Raw genomic sequence first — 13,860 nt, 5'->3', positions numbered from 1 at the left:
TTCACTGAGTTGGTGGTGCCAACCAACCATCTTATCCTCTGTTGCCCACTTTTCCTCCTGACCTCAATCTTTCCCAGCGTCAGGGTCTTTTCCAGTAAATCACCTCTTTGCATCAGGTGGCCAAAGTATTGGGAGCTTCAGCTTCAACATCAGTCCTTCCAATGAATATTCAGGTTTGACTTCTTTTAGGATTGACTGGTTTGATCTTGCAGTCCAAACGACTCTCAAGGTCTTCAGCACTGCAATTTGAAAGCATCAGTTCTCTGGCACTCAGCCGTCTGTATGGTCCAACTCTCATATCCGTACATGACTACTGGAAAAACCATGGCTTTGACTATATAGACCTTTGTTGGCAAAGTGATGTCTCTGCTTTTTAATATACTGTCTAGGTTTGTCGTAGCTTTCCTTCCAAAGAGCAGGTGTCTTTTAATTTCCTGGCTGCAGTCACCATCCACAGTGCTTTGGAGCCCAAGAAAAAAAATCTGTCACTGCTTTAAACTTTTCCTCTTGTATTTACCATAAAGTGATGGGACAGGATGCCAAGATATTAGTTTTTTGAATGTTGAATTTTAAGCCAGCTTTTTCATTCTCCTTTTTCACTGTCATCAAGAGGCTCTTTAGTTCCTCTTCATTTTTGCCATTGGAGTGGTATCATCCACATATCTGAGATTGTTGATATTTCTTTTGGCAATCTTGATTCCAGCTTGTGTTTCATCCAGCCTGGCATTTCACATGATGTACTCTGCATGTAAGTTAAAATAAGCAGGGTAACACTGTACAGCTTTGTTGTACTCCTTTCCCAATTTTGAACCAGTCCATTGTTTTGTGTCTGGTTCTAACTCTTGCTCCTTGACCCCCATATAGGTTTCTCAGGATTCAGGTAAGATGGACTGGTATTCTCATCTCTTTAAGAATTTTCCACATTTTTTGTGATCCACACAGTCAAAGGCTTTAATGTAGTCAATGAAGCAGAAGCAGATGTTTTTCTGGCATTCCCTTGCTTTTTCTATAATCTAACAAATGTTGGCAATTTGATCTCTGGTTCCCTTGCCTTTTCTAAATGCAGCTTGTACATCTGGAAGTTCTCGGTTCATGTACTGCTAACACCTAGCTTGAAGGATTTGAGAATAACCTTACTGGCATGTGAAATGAGCACAATTGTGCAGTACTTTGAACATTCTTGGGCATTGCCCTCCTTTGGGATTCGAATGAAAACTGACCTTTTCCAGTCCTGTAGCCAACGCTGAGTTTTCCAAATTTGCTTGCATATTGAGTGCAGCACTTTCACAGCACCACCTTCTAGGTTGTCTCTTCGTTCCATAGGTCTGTGTGTCTTTATGCCAGTATCACACTCTTTTCTGTAGCTTTGCAATAGGTTTTTGATATAAATTTATTTATTTGCAATAGATTTTTGAAATCAGGGAGTGTGAGGCCTTAGGTTCTAACCTTCAAGATCGTTTAGGTAATTTGGGATCCCTTGAGAATTGACACACTTGAAATATCCATCATGTTTATATGTTCATTTAGTAATATACTTCTTGCTGAAAAATGCCAATGAGATGAGTGGGTTGGGATAGCAAGAGTGGGCAGGATAGGAGTGAAGTGGACAGCTTGTAAGTGATTTCCTTCCAGGAATCCTCCTTGATGAGCAGCCATTTCTTCGTTCAAACCACGACTCGAGAGAATCTCCGGCCAGTTTCCTCTGTAGATTATGTACTTTCTCTTTTTTCAGATCCCCACAAAGTTAAAAGAGGCATTGAGAATTGCCAAAGAATGTATAGAAAAGAGACTGATTGAAGAACAGAAACAGGTAAACTGCTAATAGTTCCTCTTTGCCTTTTGGTGTTTTAGCATCCCCATCCTCTGCTGTGGTGATCACAGTGATTTACTTTTAACTGATCGTTCATTCCATAAACATGTCTTGCGTACTTGATCTGGACCGGGCTCTGTGTTCAGTGCTGTGAGACAACTGAACACTTCACAGTCCTACCTGCAGAGAGCTCAGCCTATGGCAGAAACAAACGTGTTCACAAAGGATGGTCGCTCTTTATGACAGGGCAGACTGGGTGGTTGGGGGGTCATACATGTTTCATACTCTGATGGTTCTGGGGGCCACACTCATTTTCTCTGAGAGGAAAAGGCATGTAAGGACCTGGGGGTGCAGAGGGAACAGTCTTCATCTGCTGGCATACTCTTCTCCCCGGCATCCAGACCCAGTGTGGAGGCAGACAGGCTGAGCACGGAAAGCATTTTCATCCAGATAATTTGATTTGGCGAAACATGGTAGAAATTTTCATTAGCGTAGGATATGCTTACATTTGTGGTGAACTGTGGTCTCTTAAAGATCCACCAGCATCGAAGACTGACGAGAGCTCAGTGTCACCATGGATCTGAAGAAGAAAGGAAAAGGAGGAAGATTTTAGCTCGAAAGGTAAGCCTGATGTCTGTGTGAATTCTTTCTTGTGAATGCTTGACTCCACGTGAAGAAAGTTCTAGGTCAGTGATGTGCATTTAGTTCATGACAGATCTCTGTGCTATATCTTTCTGAAAGCTTAAACTTTACAGATGGCTGGTTAGCTGCTTCTCAACAAAAACCATATAGTAGTGTCAGCAGAGAAATGGACCATAGAATTTCCTGGCTTGCTGGGCTGATGATGGCCTTACTGTAATTGTGGGGAAGGGTTGGCCTGAGATTGTAAACTCAGCATTCTTGGTTTTTATTTCTCTCTTTAGTTTTGGCTTGTGGCTTCTTCACTGTTATGAGGCCCAATATGACCTTGTGTGTAGCTAGTTTATAACTCTGTGCCTAGAAAATGTTTTTATTCTGGTATGTTCATTCTTTGCTTCCTCCCCCCTTTCTTTTATTTTTTTAAAGAAGTCAAAACGATCTGCTGTTGAAAATAATGAAGAGCATTCAGCAAAATACAGCAACTCCAATAATTCAGGTAACTGATTATAGGTTATAGTGGGGCCTGGGTCCCAAAGATTAGGACCAGGAGTCTAGGTTCTTGGGTTCTTCTTACTGTATATAGCACAGGGAACTGTGCTGAATGCTTTGTAGCAGCCTGGATGAGAGGGGAAATTGGGGGAGAATGGTGTATGTATGGCTGAGTCACTTTGCTGTCCACCTGAAGCTTTTATAACATTGTTAATTTGGCTATACCCCAATATAAAATAAAAAGTAAAAAAAAAATAAAGTTCCTAGGTTCTACTAGGCGGTGTGGTGACAAATGCAGAAAACAAAAGAACTCTGTTCCCAGGGAAGAGTTGCCATAGCATTGAAAGTCTCACAGGACTCATGTACTAGAAGGGACTTCAGAGCTTAACGGACAACGAGCCTCTTCACCAATCACAGGACTCGATCTATCAAAATGAGCATCAGCCCTGGAATAAAACCCCACCCAGTAATGCAGTGCAAGGCCTCCTGCTTATCAGGAGGGGCTACACTAACTGAAATGGCCCTAACCCTGCCCTCCGCTCTTTCCTCACATGGCAGAAGGGCACGCCCTCCTCCATTAAGGAAAGGTCTCCCCAGTGTGCGGGGATCGCAAAAGGAACATTCCAGAAGGGCGAGCAAGGCACAGAGAGCACTGTCCCTGCCCCACCCAGCTGGCTTTGGGCCTTCATGTCCCCATCTCTGGAGATCAGATCAAGGGACCCCCTGGGACCTTGCAGTTCTTCTGCCTTTTGAGTCTGTGAAGTGGAGTTCCACATAGAGAAGGGAAGGTTTCATCCTCATAGGTGCAGCTTTGGCTCAGCCCTGGAGGCCAAAGGAAGGGGATTTTTTTTTGTTTTTTTTTTAGGTTGAGGGATAGTTGCACATACTTCCAGTCAGGATAAGGACCCAGTAGAGACAGAGAACCTGAATATGCAAAAGAGAGAATGATTGTTGAGGGAGGCAAGGTGAGAGGGTGCTGGAAGGCCATGGAGTTAGGATCAAGAGCCCAGCTGTCAGTCTCAGCCTTGGAGAAAACCCATGCATCCTTTCCTGGTGTCAGGAGCAAGTGGAGTAGGTGAAGAGGCAGAGGCATTTGAAGTGGAAGGGAAAGAGGAAATTGAGGGTGTTCACAGACCATGCCTTCTCAGACCTTTTCAGGGAAGTCAGTGAGGAAGACATCTGCCAGGGGCAAGAGAAGAAGTGAGGGGTGTGCTAGACCTAAAGGCTGGGCTGGCCGCCGCCAGAGGATGCAGGCTGTGTAGGTAGAGTTGGAATAGTTGGGGTGGGAGAAGATTCTAGACTCCGGGAGGGTGGAAACTATGCTAGCACCACTGCTTGGAGAGTCAAGCCAGAAAAGGGCTCAGGGGGAGCTAGCAGGGAAGAGAAGGAGCCCCTGGAGGTCTGTGTGAGGACCAGGGCTGGCTCCCTGGGGATGGAGGCTGGGAGAGGAGGAAGGGGCTGGAGGCTATTGTGGCTGGTGCATAATTTCAGAGTTGGAGGTCTGTTTTCTCATGGCTGATGGATTGGACATGGGCCAGTCATTTTCATCATTAGCCTGAGACTTGAGTCTTCAGTCAGCCTGTCACACTGGCAGACACTCTGTCCGATGTCTGCTTCTTTATAAAGTGGAGAAAGCCTGGCTCAGTGTCTCCACCTGCCTGCTTGCAGGGCTCTATGCCAGATGCATAGGGGCTTCCCTCATAGCTCAGTTGGTAAAGAATCCACCTGCAATGCAGGAGACCCCGGTTCGATTCCTGGGTCGGGAAGATCCACTGGAGAAGGGCTAGGCTACCCACTCCGGTATTCTTGGGCTTCCCTTGTGGCTTAGCTGGTAAAGAATCTGCCTGCAATGTGGGAGACCTGGGTTCGATCCCTGGGTTGGGAAGATCCCCTAGAAAAGGGAAAGGCTACCCAGTCCAGTATTCTGGCCTGGGGAATCCCATGGGCTGTATAGTCCTTGGGGTCACAAAGAGTCGGACACGACTGAGTGACTTTCACTTCACTTCACTTATGCCAGATGCAGCCAGGTGGGAGGCTAAGGACTCCAAGACACCACCTCAAGGAGTTTAGGAAAGCCAGGAAGCTGTTGATAGAAATGTATAGATCATCTCCAGACCCCACTGAGTCACAAATGCAAACCTTCTCCCCTTTAAAACCCATGTTAGCACTATAAGCAGTGTCATATCACAGTGGGCTGGATTTTGCCATCTTTTTCAGTAAAACGCCTCCCATGTTTTATAGGAGGTGAGAGAATATTGCAAATAGTGGAAAGGGATTCAGCCGGGGGGAGGGATGGTTTAATTAGGACGTTTCTCCTTGTGCTCAGTGTCTGTGATGTGGATGACGGGAGAGCTGGTGGTAGGAGGCGCCCCCAGGGCAGGTGGTGGCCTCAAAGGGACGCGGTCTCAGTTACCTGCAGGGAGCTCTGGTAGTCCTTCGCTAGGACATCCATGTGAGGGAAGGGGCTTGTGTGGGCTATTCTATTTGTTCACTGGGCTACTTCCAGGTTAAGTCAGAAGGGTGTATTCTGGGGATTTCTGAGCAGTGGAAGTGATGCTGGGGAATTTGGGAATATTTGAAATATAACAATGTTACTAGGTCCAGGAAAAGCATACAACCTATGGGAATATACACCTTATTTTGTAATAAATGCACCTTATTTTGTAAAAAAAATGTATTTGCTGAACTTCAGGTAAGAAAAAGCCTGGGAAATCCACACACTGAGGAGGCTGATCCTATCCAGTTCCGTGTGCCTGCTGGTAAAACGGCACTCCACAGGGAGCATTGCTGGGTGGGTGCGCTGGAGAACTCTCGCTTCCTTTGAAGAGGCCTCCACCAGAGTGCCCTGTGCCCCTCCGTCACCTGTTCTGCTGTGGCTCTCTCATTTGTCGTTCATTACCCCAGGATAGGGGTTGGGTCCACAAGAGAGGCTGTAGCTAATTGCATAAACTGTTGGATGGCACAAAGCTGATTTCAAACCAGGCAGGCTGTGGGGAGCAGTGGGAGGCAGCGAGGCCTGGGGAAGGAGACGTGCCCTGCACTGCGGTGGACGCCTGCAGTCGTGGGTCCAGTCCCTGCACTCTTTCCCGCCTGCCTTTTCCCTCCAGTCCACACGTGAGCCAAGTGCAGAGGCTCAGACAGTGGTGGGTCCCAGCTCAGGCCACATTCCAGATGTCTTTCTTTGGTCCCCATGAGGGTTTTCTCTGTTTTCTCTCTTAGCAGGATCTGGGGCCAGCTCACCTCTCACATCCCCGTCCTCGCCAACTCCACCCTCCACAGCAGGTCAGTGACAAGGCAGAGTGACCTGCCTGCCTCCCTTTCTGCACCAGTGGGGAGAAGAGTGGGGCTCTTGCTCTTCGTGCCTTGGCTCAGACGTTTGAGGTGTTAGAAGGGACCATCCTCCTCCAGAGAAACCAGTGGGGGTGCAGATCAGCAGTGTCACTTGGGAGAAACGAGGGTCTCGATTTCCAAACTCAGATTTCAAGGGAAACGGAATAGTTGGTTTTAGGGCCACTCACCCACCCCCTACCTCCAGCTTGCTCTCTTTGCTGTAAAGCCTCATGCAGGCTCCTTAGATCAGACCCTGTCTTGGTATAGGCTCAGGCTGAACAAAACAACTGCGCTGCTGCCCAGAGGCCCTGTCCTGCCAGGACTCTCTCCTCAGGGAGCCCAGCCACACTGCTGGCTTTGTCACAGAGCGCAACTGGTGAAATGCCCGCCTAGGAGTGAAATACCCACGGAGCTTCTGATTTCCTGATAACCATCTGTGCTCTGTTCTGCTCTGCATTTCATCATCTGACTACTTTTCTGTGGCTAGCCAACCTTTGTTTCACTTTTCTGACTTAAATCAGGTTTCTTGGAGTCTTTTGAAAAAAATTGTAGAGAGTTCCCCCCCCCCCCGCCCCCCCCCCCCCACCCGGGAATAACCTCTAAATGTGTGCAGTGGCCTCATAACGCTATCTTTTTTCTTTTTTTTGGAACTAATATCTCTCTCCTAACCACTTTGCAAGCCCCATAAAAATGCTTTGGGGTACCAGGATCTCCTTTCACTCCTTAACTGAACCAGATGTTCTAGATGTCAGAGGAACTGGTTCTACCACTCAGAGCTTGCCGGCTGTGTTTGGAGGAGTCTCTGCAGCCATTGGAAGGGAGAGTGGGCTGGGGTTGATTTATGAGTTGACAATACCATACTCATTAAGGCTTAAAGTGGTGCCCAGCAGCTACCAAGAGCATTACCCAACCCCTCTCAAATGCTTCTAACAGACCTTCCAAAAAGAAAAAAATAAAAAGATGACCATCAAATGTAAGGGGGCTGGTTTGAAGGGCTTACATCTGGCTGTCAGGTGTCTTGACCATGGAGGCTGGTTACTTGTGGTTTGCTGTGGAGTGTTCTGGGGCCAGGGTTTATTTTAATAAAAGTGCCTGTCTCATGGAGATGTAATATCCTATTTCCTATCTGACTTTGTCAGCAGATTTTACAAGAAGGCCCCCACATATTGATCCATACAGAAAGTAGACTTCTTCTCTGTCTTTTGTAGAGGTGACCTCTATAGGCTGATCAGAAATTTTTGGAGAGCCACTGCCCACGATCATGTTGAGCCATTTTCTAGATGAGAGGATGGATATTGATTTCACACTGCTTAGACATATTAAGGAAATAGGAGAGAACTAATAGTGAGAATCCATGAAGCCTCCTTTGAGAAGTAAGGTGTCTGCTTAGAAGTGCAGACCACCTTGCTGTGTGCATTCGAGGTGGGCAGTTACCTGCCAGTTCTCATTTTTAAATACCTTGGAGAATTCAGTCCGTTTGGATTATTTTCGATGAATCCTCTAATCTGAGTTCTCAGTTCTGATACAGTAGCTGGTTTGCATGAAATGAGGCAACTTTTAGAATGAGAAGAAAAAGAGGAATCTTTTGTAATTAGAATCAATGTTGGAATAAACTTCATCTGAGGTGAGAGGGAACAGTCGGGAATATAGTTCCATGTCCTGAAGGGTAGTCACAAGTATTCAGAGGGAAACACGTGTGAGGCCCCAAGCACAATGCCTGGCAGAGATGAGAGGTGCCCAGCAGGTGTTGGCGCTCTCTTTTCCTCTATGTTCTTTAATGTTTTATTGATGAAATGATTGACTCAGCCCCAGAGACTATACTCTGACCTCTGCTGGGCATTTATCGTTAATGCGACTCATAAAAATAATAACTGGCATTTGCCTATCAACCTAGCATTTAAGGCCCCAAGCAAGCCACCCACAGGGAGTTTATTCATTCAGCTACTTTTGATGCATTTATCCAGAGCCTGAAGTATGCTTGGCACTGTGCTAATAAGTCCTGGGTCACAGAGATGAGCACGCAGACAAGGCCCAACTGAGTGGCCTGGCATTGCCAGCACCTCTCAGGAGCTCCAGAATGATAGATACTGATCAAGCAAATGCTTTCCTCAGGTCCCGCCCACGGTAACTTCCTCCCCCAATAGTTCTTCTTAAATAGAGAATCTCCTCCTGAAAAAAACTACCAACAAAGCAGCATCTCGAACTTCTGTACTGCACAAGGCCGCACAGGTGGTACCGTCATGCTACCGTTCCCAAGGGAAATGCTCCACAAATGCTGGGGAAGATGGAGAAACTATACGCAAAAACAAGACTGGGAGCTGACTGTGGCTCAGATCGTGAACTCCTTACTGCGAAATTCAGACAGATTGAAGAAAGTAGGGAAACTAGACCATTCAGGTATGACCTAAATCAAGTCCTTTACAATTTTACAGTGGAAGTGAGAAATAGATGCAAGGGATTAGATCTGATAGACAGGGTGCCTGAAAAACTATGGACGGAGGTTCGTGACATTATACAGGCGGCAGTGATCAAGACCATCCCCAACAAAAAGAAATGCAAAAAGGCAAAATGGTTGTCTGAGGAGGCCTTACAAATAGCTGAGAAAAGGAGAAAAGCTAAAGGCAAAGGATAAAAAGGAAAGATATATCCATCTGAATGCAGACTTCCAAAGAATAGCAGAAAAAGATAAGAAAGCCTTCCTAAGTGATCAATGCAGAAAATAGAGGAAAACAATAGAATGGGAAAGACTAGAGATCTCTTCAAGAAAATTAGAGATACCAAGGGAACATTTCAGGCAAAGATGGGCTGTATATTGTCACCCTGCTTATTTAACTTATACGCAGAGTACATCATGCGAAATGCTGGGCTGGATGAAACACACTGGGATCAAGATTGCTGGGAGAAATATCAATAACCTCAGATACGCAGATGATACCACCCTTATGGCAGAAAGTGAAGAGGAACTAAAGAGCCTCTTGATGAAAGTGAAAGAGGAGAGTGAAAAAGCTGGGTTAAAACTCAACATTTAAAAAACTAAAATCATGGCATCTGGTCCCATCACTTCATGACAAATAGATGGGGAAACAGTGGAAACAGTGAACAGACTTTATTTTCTTGGGCTCCAAAATCACTGCAGATGGTGATTGCAGCCATGAAATTAAAAGACACTTGCTCCTTGGAAGAAACGCTATGACCAACGTAGACAGCGTATTAAAAAGCAGGCACTTTGTTACTTTGCTGACAAAGATCTGTCTAGTCAAAGCTATGGTTTTTCCAGTAGTCATGTATGGATGTGAGAGTTGGACCATAAAAAAGCTGATCATCGAAGAATTGATGCTTTTGAACTGTGGTGTTGGAGAAGAGTCTTGAGAGTCCTTTGCAAGGAGATTTAACCTGTCCATCCTAAAGGAAATCAGTCCTGAATATTCATTGGAAGGGCTGATGCTGAAGCTGAAGCTCCAATACTTTGGCCACCTGATGTGAAGAACTGACTCATTGGAAAAGACCGTGATGCTGGGCAAGATTGAAGGTGGGAGGAGAAGGGGACAACAGAAGATGAGATGGTTGGATGGCATCACCGACCCGATGGACATGTGTTTGAGCAAGCTCTGGGAGTTGGTGATGGACAGGGAAGCCTGCAGTCCATGGGGTCACAGAGAGTCGGACATGACTGAGCGAGTGAACTGAACTGGACTGGGTGAGGGCAAGGCTTTCAGCCTACTCGCTGCCTGGGCAGCCCTTACTTAGACTGGTCCTTTCCCTTTCAGGACAGGCGGCCAGGCTTCTCACTGGGCTCATCTCTCTTGCCGCCTCTCTGCACTCCACCTGTCTTATTGCTGGAATCACAATTTACTCCAATTTATGTCTTTACTTCTAGGCCACATTTATGCTGTATCTGGGAACTAAGTCAAGCATATCTTCTGGCTTTATAATATGCGATTTTCTCAAGAAATGAAGGAAGAGTCTTCATTTTCAAGGGCTAGCTTTGAAAAGGAATTCCTGCTGAAGGTAGCATCTCAAACACAGCTCCATCTGGGAGCCCTTGAGATCTACATCTTGGCCTGCAGAACGTAAACTTGAGGGTCACCACTCTGTAGTTCTAGATAGAACCTTGGAGAAGACACTTGACCTCCCTGGGCTTCAGATTTCAAAATCAAGTGAGGCCCCACAGGGCTCCTGGGCATGGAGCCCCTGTTGTCCCTTGTTTCTTGTAGGCAGGACACCAGCCTGCATGAGTTTCAAAGGGTAGAGTTGCTAATCAAGGGAGGAGCATCCAGAAACCTGCTGAGACGAGATTAAGCCCTGCACACACCTAAATCTTGTCAGGGACCCCACCCTTAGACTCTTGTTACAAACCCCCTCACCAAATCCCCCTGGGGGTAGAGATAAATAGTTTTTCAAGGCAGGAGCCCTCTGTGTTACCTGTGCCTGGCAAATTAATAAGGCTGTCCTTTTCTGCTTTCACCCAGAGAGGTTTGATTTACTTTGATTTAGCCCGGGCGTACAGAGAGGCAGAGCTTTCACATCAGCTTTCCGTTTGTAAACAAAGATAGCAACAGTGCCTCTCTAGTGGATTTACTCTGAGGATCCAGAGAGTCCCGGGCCTAAGAGGTTAGAACAGCACCTGATACACAGTCCGTCCTCAGGGCACTGTGAGTTACTGGGAGACCTTGAATAAGTCGATTTCTGGGTTTGGGTTGTTGTTGTTTATTTGCTCAGGCACGTCTGACTTTTTTTTGACCCCATGGACTACAGCCCGCCAGGCTTCTCTGTGCGGGGGATTTCTCAGGCAAAAATAATGGAGTTGGTAGCCATTTCCTTCTCCAGGGGATCTTCCCGACCCAGGGATTGAACCCTAGTCTCCTTCTTGACAGGAGGATTCTTTTGAGTTAAAAAGGCAAAAGGGAGAGGGTTAGAGGAGCCCATCTCAGTTCTTTCTAATCAAGTATCCTCTAAACCCACTGTTTGCTGGAAAATAACATCATTTGTACCAGTGGCTCAGCGGGTAAACAATCCTCCTATAATGAGGGAGATACAGGAGACATGGGTTGGATCCCTGGGTCAGGAAGATCCCCTGAAGACGGAAATGGCAACCCACTCCAGTATTCTTGCCTGGGGAATTCCATGCACAGAGGAGCCTGGCAGGCTACAGTCCGTGGGGTCATAAAGACACAGCTGAGCACACACACACCTACATAAACCCACTGTGGACCCACCCCTGGCAGTTTGCTCAGCAATAGATCAGTTGAGGCAAGATCAGTTTGACAGCATTGACTTTCTTCCTGAAATCATCAGTTTTAAAAGCATTTGTGGTAACTAAGGGTGGTTTTAAGCTCAGTTACTTTCAGGACAGGGCAGAAGAGACAGGTGTTTCTAAGCAAAGGAGTCTTACTCTCCTGAGTCCTTTCCAGCATTTGTGTAAGGACTGGGGCCTCTCCTGTTTCTCTCTGAACCTCCCTGCCCAGGGCCTTTTCTTGAAATCCTTACCAGACTGATGGGAGAAAGAGTAGAAAGATTTCCTTAAGTTTGTTGGTAGCTCTATTGGGTAGGGTGGAATTCTCTAAAGCCTTTTTTTTTTTCTCCCCAGTGAGAACATTCCTGCACTTTCTTTTTTCTAAAGGATAGGTTTCCTGCCTCTGGAAGGCCATTCTTTCAAGAACTTTGAGATGCTTTATTCTGGCTGGTTTCTGGGTCAGTGTCACCAGCTAGTGTTTACACTCTGTTCATGGAGCTGAGTGGTTTAGAAGGTCCTGATTTACATGCAGATATTTGCTCCTACTCTCCCTTTGGGAGGAGACAGGCCTGCTGTCTTGCTCTTGTGTGTGTGTGTTTTTAAAAAGATTTGCCAAAAAAACCCAAAAGATTTGCAATAGAGTATAAAGAGTATCTGGGGAAATCTTAAGTAAGCAGGAAACCCAAATTATTATTGTTGTTAATAATCATATTTCACATGTTTTGAGTGCTTATTTTGTCATAGGCATGTTCTAGGAGATTTATAGTTACTGTTTTATTTAATCCTCATGAATACCTTCCTATCCAAGGAGCAGGGATTATACTTAGAGCTCCATTTCACAGACAAAGACATTGAGGCTCTAGTGGACCTTGACTCAAGTCACACAAGTGGGAGATACTGGAGCCAGGATTCAGTCTTGGTTTCTGTCCCTGTTCATCTCCCTGATTTCTCCTGAGCACCTGCTCTCTTGGTGCACTGCAGGGCCTGTGCTGCTAAAAGCTGTGCTTGGCTGGTTTGGTAAGAGCTCTGAAAGTAGCCCCAGGCTTGGGACGTAGCTCCACCACTTGCTGGGTGACCTTGCACAAGTAATTTCCATTCTTTGAAGCTGTCTTTTAAGAGAATTCCTGGTCTTTATGAGGCAGATAATGTACACAGGGCTTGATAAGCAAGAAAGTACTGTGAAGTTAAGCTGTGAATACCTTGCAAGAGAATTTAGCCCTTCTTGCTTGCAGTTTATCATTTTTAAGCAATAATTTTGAAGAGGGAGAGCTGGCAGTTCGTAGAAGGCTGGTCTGTGAGAGTGACTGAAAAGAGGGAAGTTTCATGTGTGCAGGACTGGAGGAGGAGGCAAAGTGGGGCCTTGTGGGCACAGAAAGACTGAGAACTTGAGTAACAGGAAGGAAGGTTTAGGATAAATAAGACACAAGCTATGATGTGTAAAATAAGCTGCCAGGATATACTGTACAACACAGGGCATATAGCCAAAATTTTATAATAACTGTAAGTGGAGTATAGCCTTTAAAAATTCTGAATCACTATATTGTACTCCTGTAACTTATATAATATTGTACATCAACTATACTTCAGTGAAACAAATAAATAAGGTACAAAAAAAGGGAGAAATTCTTTTAGAATGTTGCAGCTCCCAGGATTTATCTAGCCACATCAAAGTCTGAAACCCACTCCAGGCTCAAAATAGACATCTGTGGCCCTAAAAATTGCCTTTTTCTCAAAACCACATAAAGCAGTTTCCATCTGGGGGATGACCAGGTCTGTCTGTGGTGCTTCTCTACACAATGTGTTGGTTCTGCTTTGCTGCCTGCCTGAGCCCTCCTCCCTGCCTCCAAGCCCAGTGTATGAACTCCTTTCCTGGGACCTCAGTTGCTGGAGTGTGGTGGGCAGGCAGTGGCCCCAGCATCCTCCTGAGCTGCCCCAGGTCAGTGGTCAGCCTGCTGCACCCCACATGGGCCTCTGACCGGCCCCTTCTCAGAGGAAGGGATTCTCCTTTAGGCGGAGGAGCAGGTTGGTTCATTCAGAACTCAGGGATTCACTGTCAGGCAAAAGGCTATTTTTCACAATTAACCTGGAATCTAGTCAGTTAAAAGGAGACAGGAAAAAAAATGTGTCCTGTTTTTTTTTTTTTTGGCATGATATTTGGTCCCCTGGCAGTGAAAGTGTCAAGTCTTAATGCCTGGACTGCCAGGGAATTCTTCCCCACCCCCCCTTTATAAAAATAGTTTTCTAGTCTTAAGTAGATGCTGATGCTGAAGCCAAAACTCCGGCCACCTGATGCAAAGAACTGACTTACTGGAAAAGACCCTGATGCTGGGGAAGACTAAGGGCAAGAGGAGAAGGGGGC

The 13,860-nt window shown here is 46.0% G+C and overlaps 1 protein-coding gene across 13 annotated transcripts in view; it reads left to right on the top strand.

Moving 5' to 3' along the window:
* Window positions 1-13,860, top strand: part of PXK (PX domain containing serine/threonine kinase like) — an 81,775-nt gene that overhangs the window by 61,774 nt on the left and 6,141 nt on the right. For 5 of the 13 annotated variants that reach the window (XM_025272693.2, XM_025272702.2, XM_025272700.2 and 2 more), the window contains exons 14-17: window positions 1,733-1,810; window positions 2,345-2,431; window positions 2,876-2,945; window positions 6,161-6,220. In XM_025272693.2, coding sequence (XP_025128478.1) covers window positions 1,733-1,810; window positions 2,345-2,431; window positions 2,876-2,945; window positions 6,161-6,220 — 295 coding nt within the window. Of the gene's footprint in view, window positions 1-1,732; window positions 1,811-2,344; window positions 2,432-2,875; window positions 2,946-6,157; window positions 6,221-11,804; window positions 11,814-13,860 lie in introns of all 13 variants that reach the window. The other 8 variants (XM_025272692.2, XM_025272698.2, XM_025272696.2 and 5 more) reach the window with 4 other exon arrangements.

This window comes from Bubalus bubalis, chromosome 21 (assembly GCF_019923935.1).
Source record: "Bubalus bubalis isolate 160015118507 breed Murrah chromosome 21, NDDB_SH_1, whole genome shotgun sequence".
NCBI lineage: Eukaryota > Metazoa > Chordata > Mammalia > Artiodactyla > Bovidae > Bubalus > Bubalus bubalis.
Note: the sequence above shows the minus strand (reverse complement) of the source record. Positions and strands in the feature narration are given on the sequence as shown.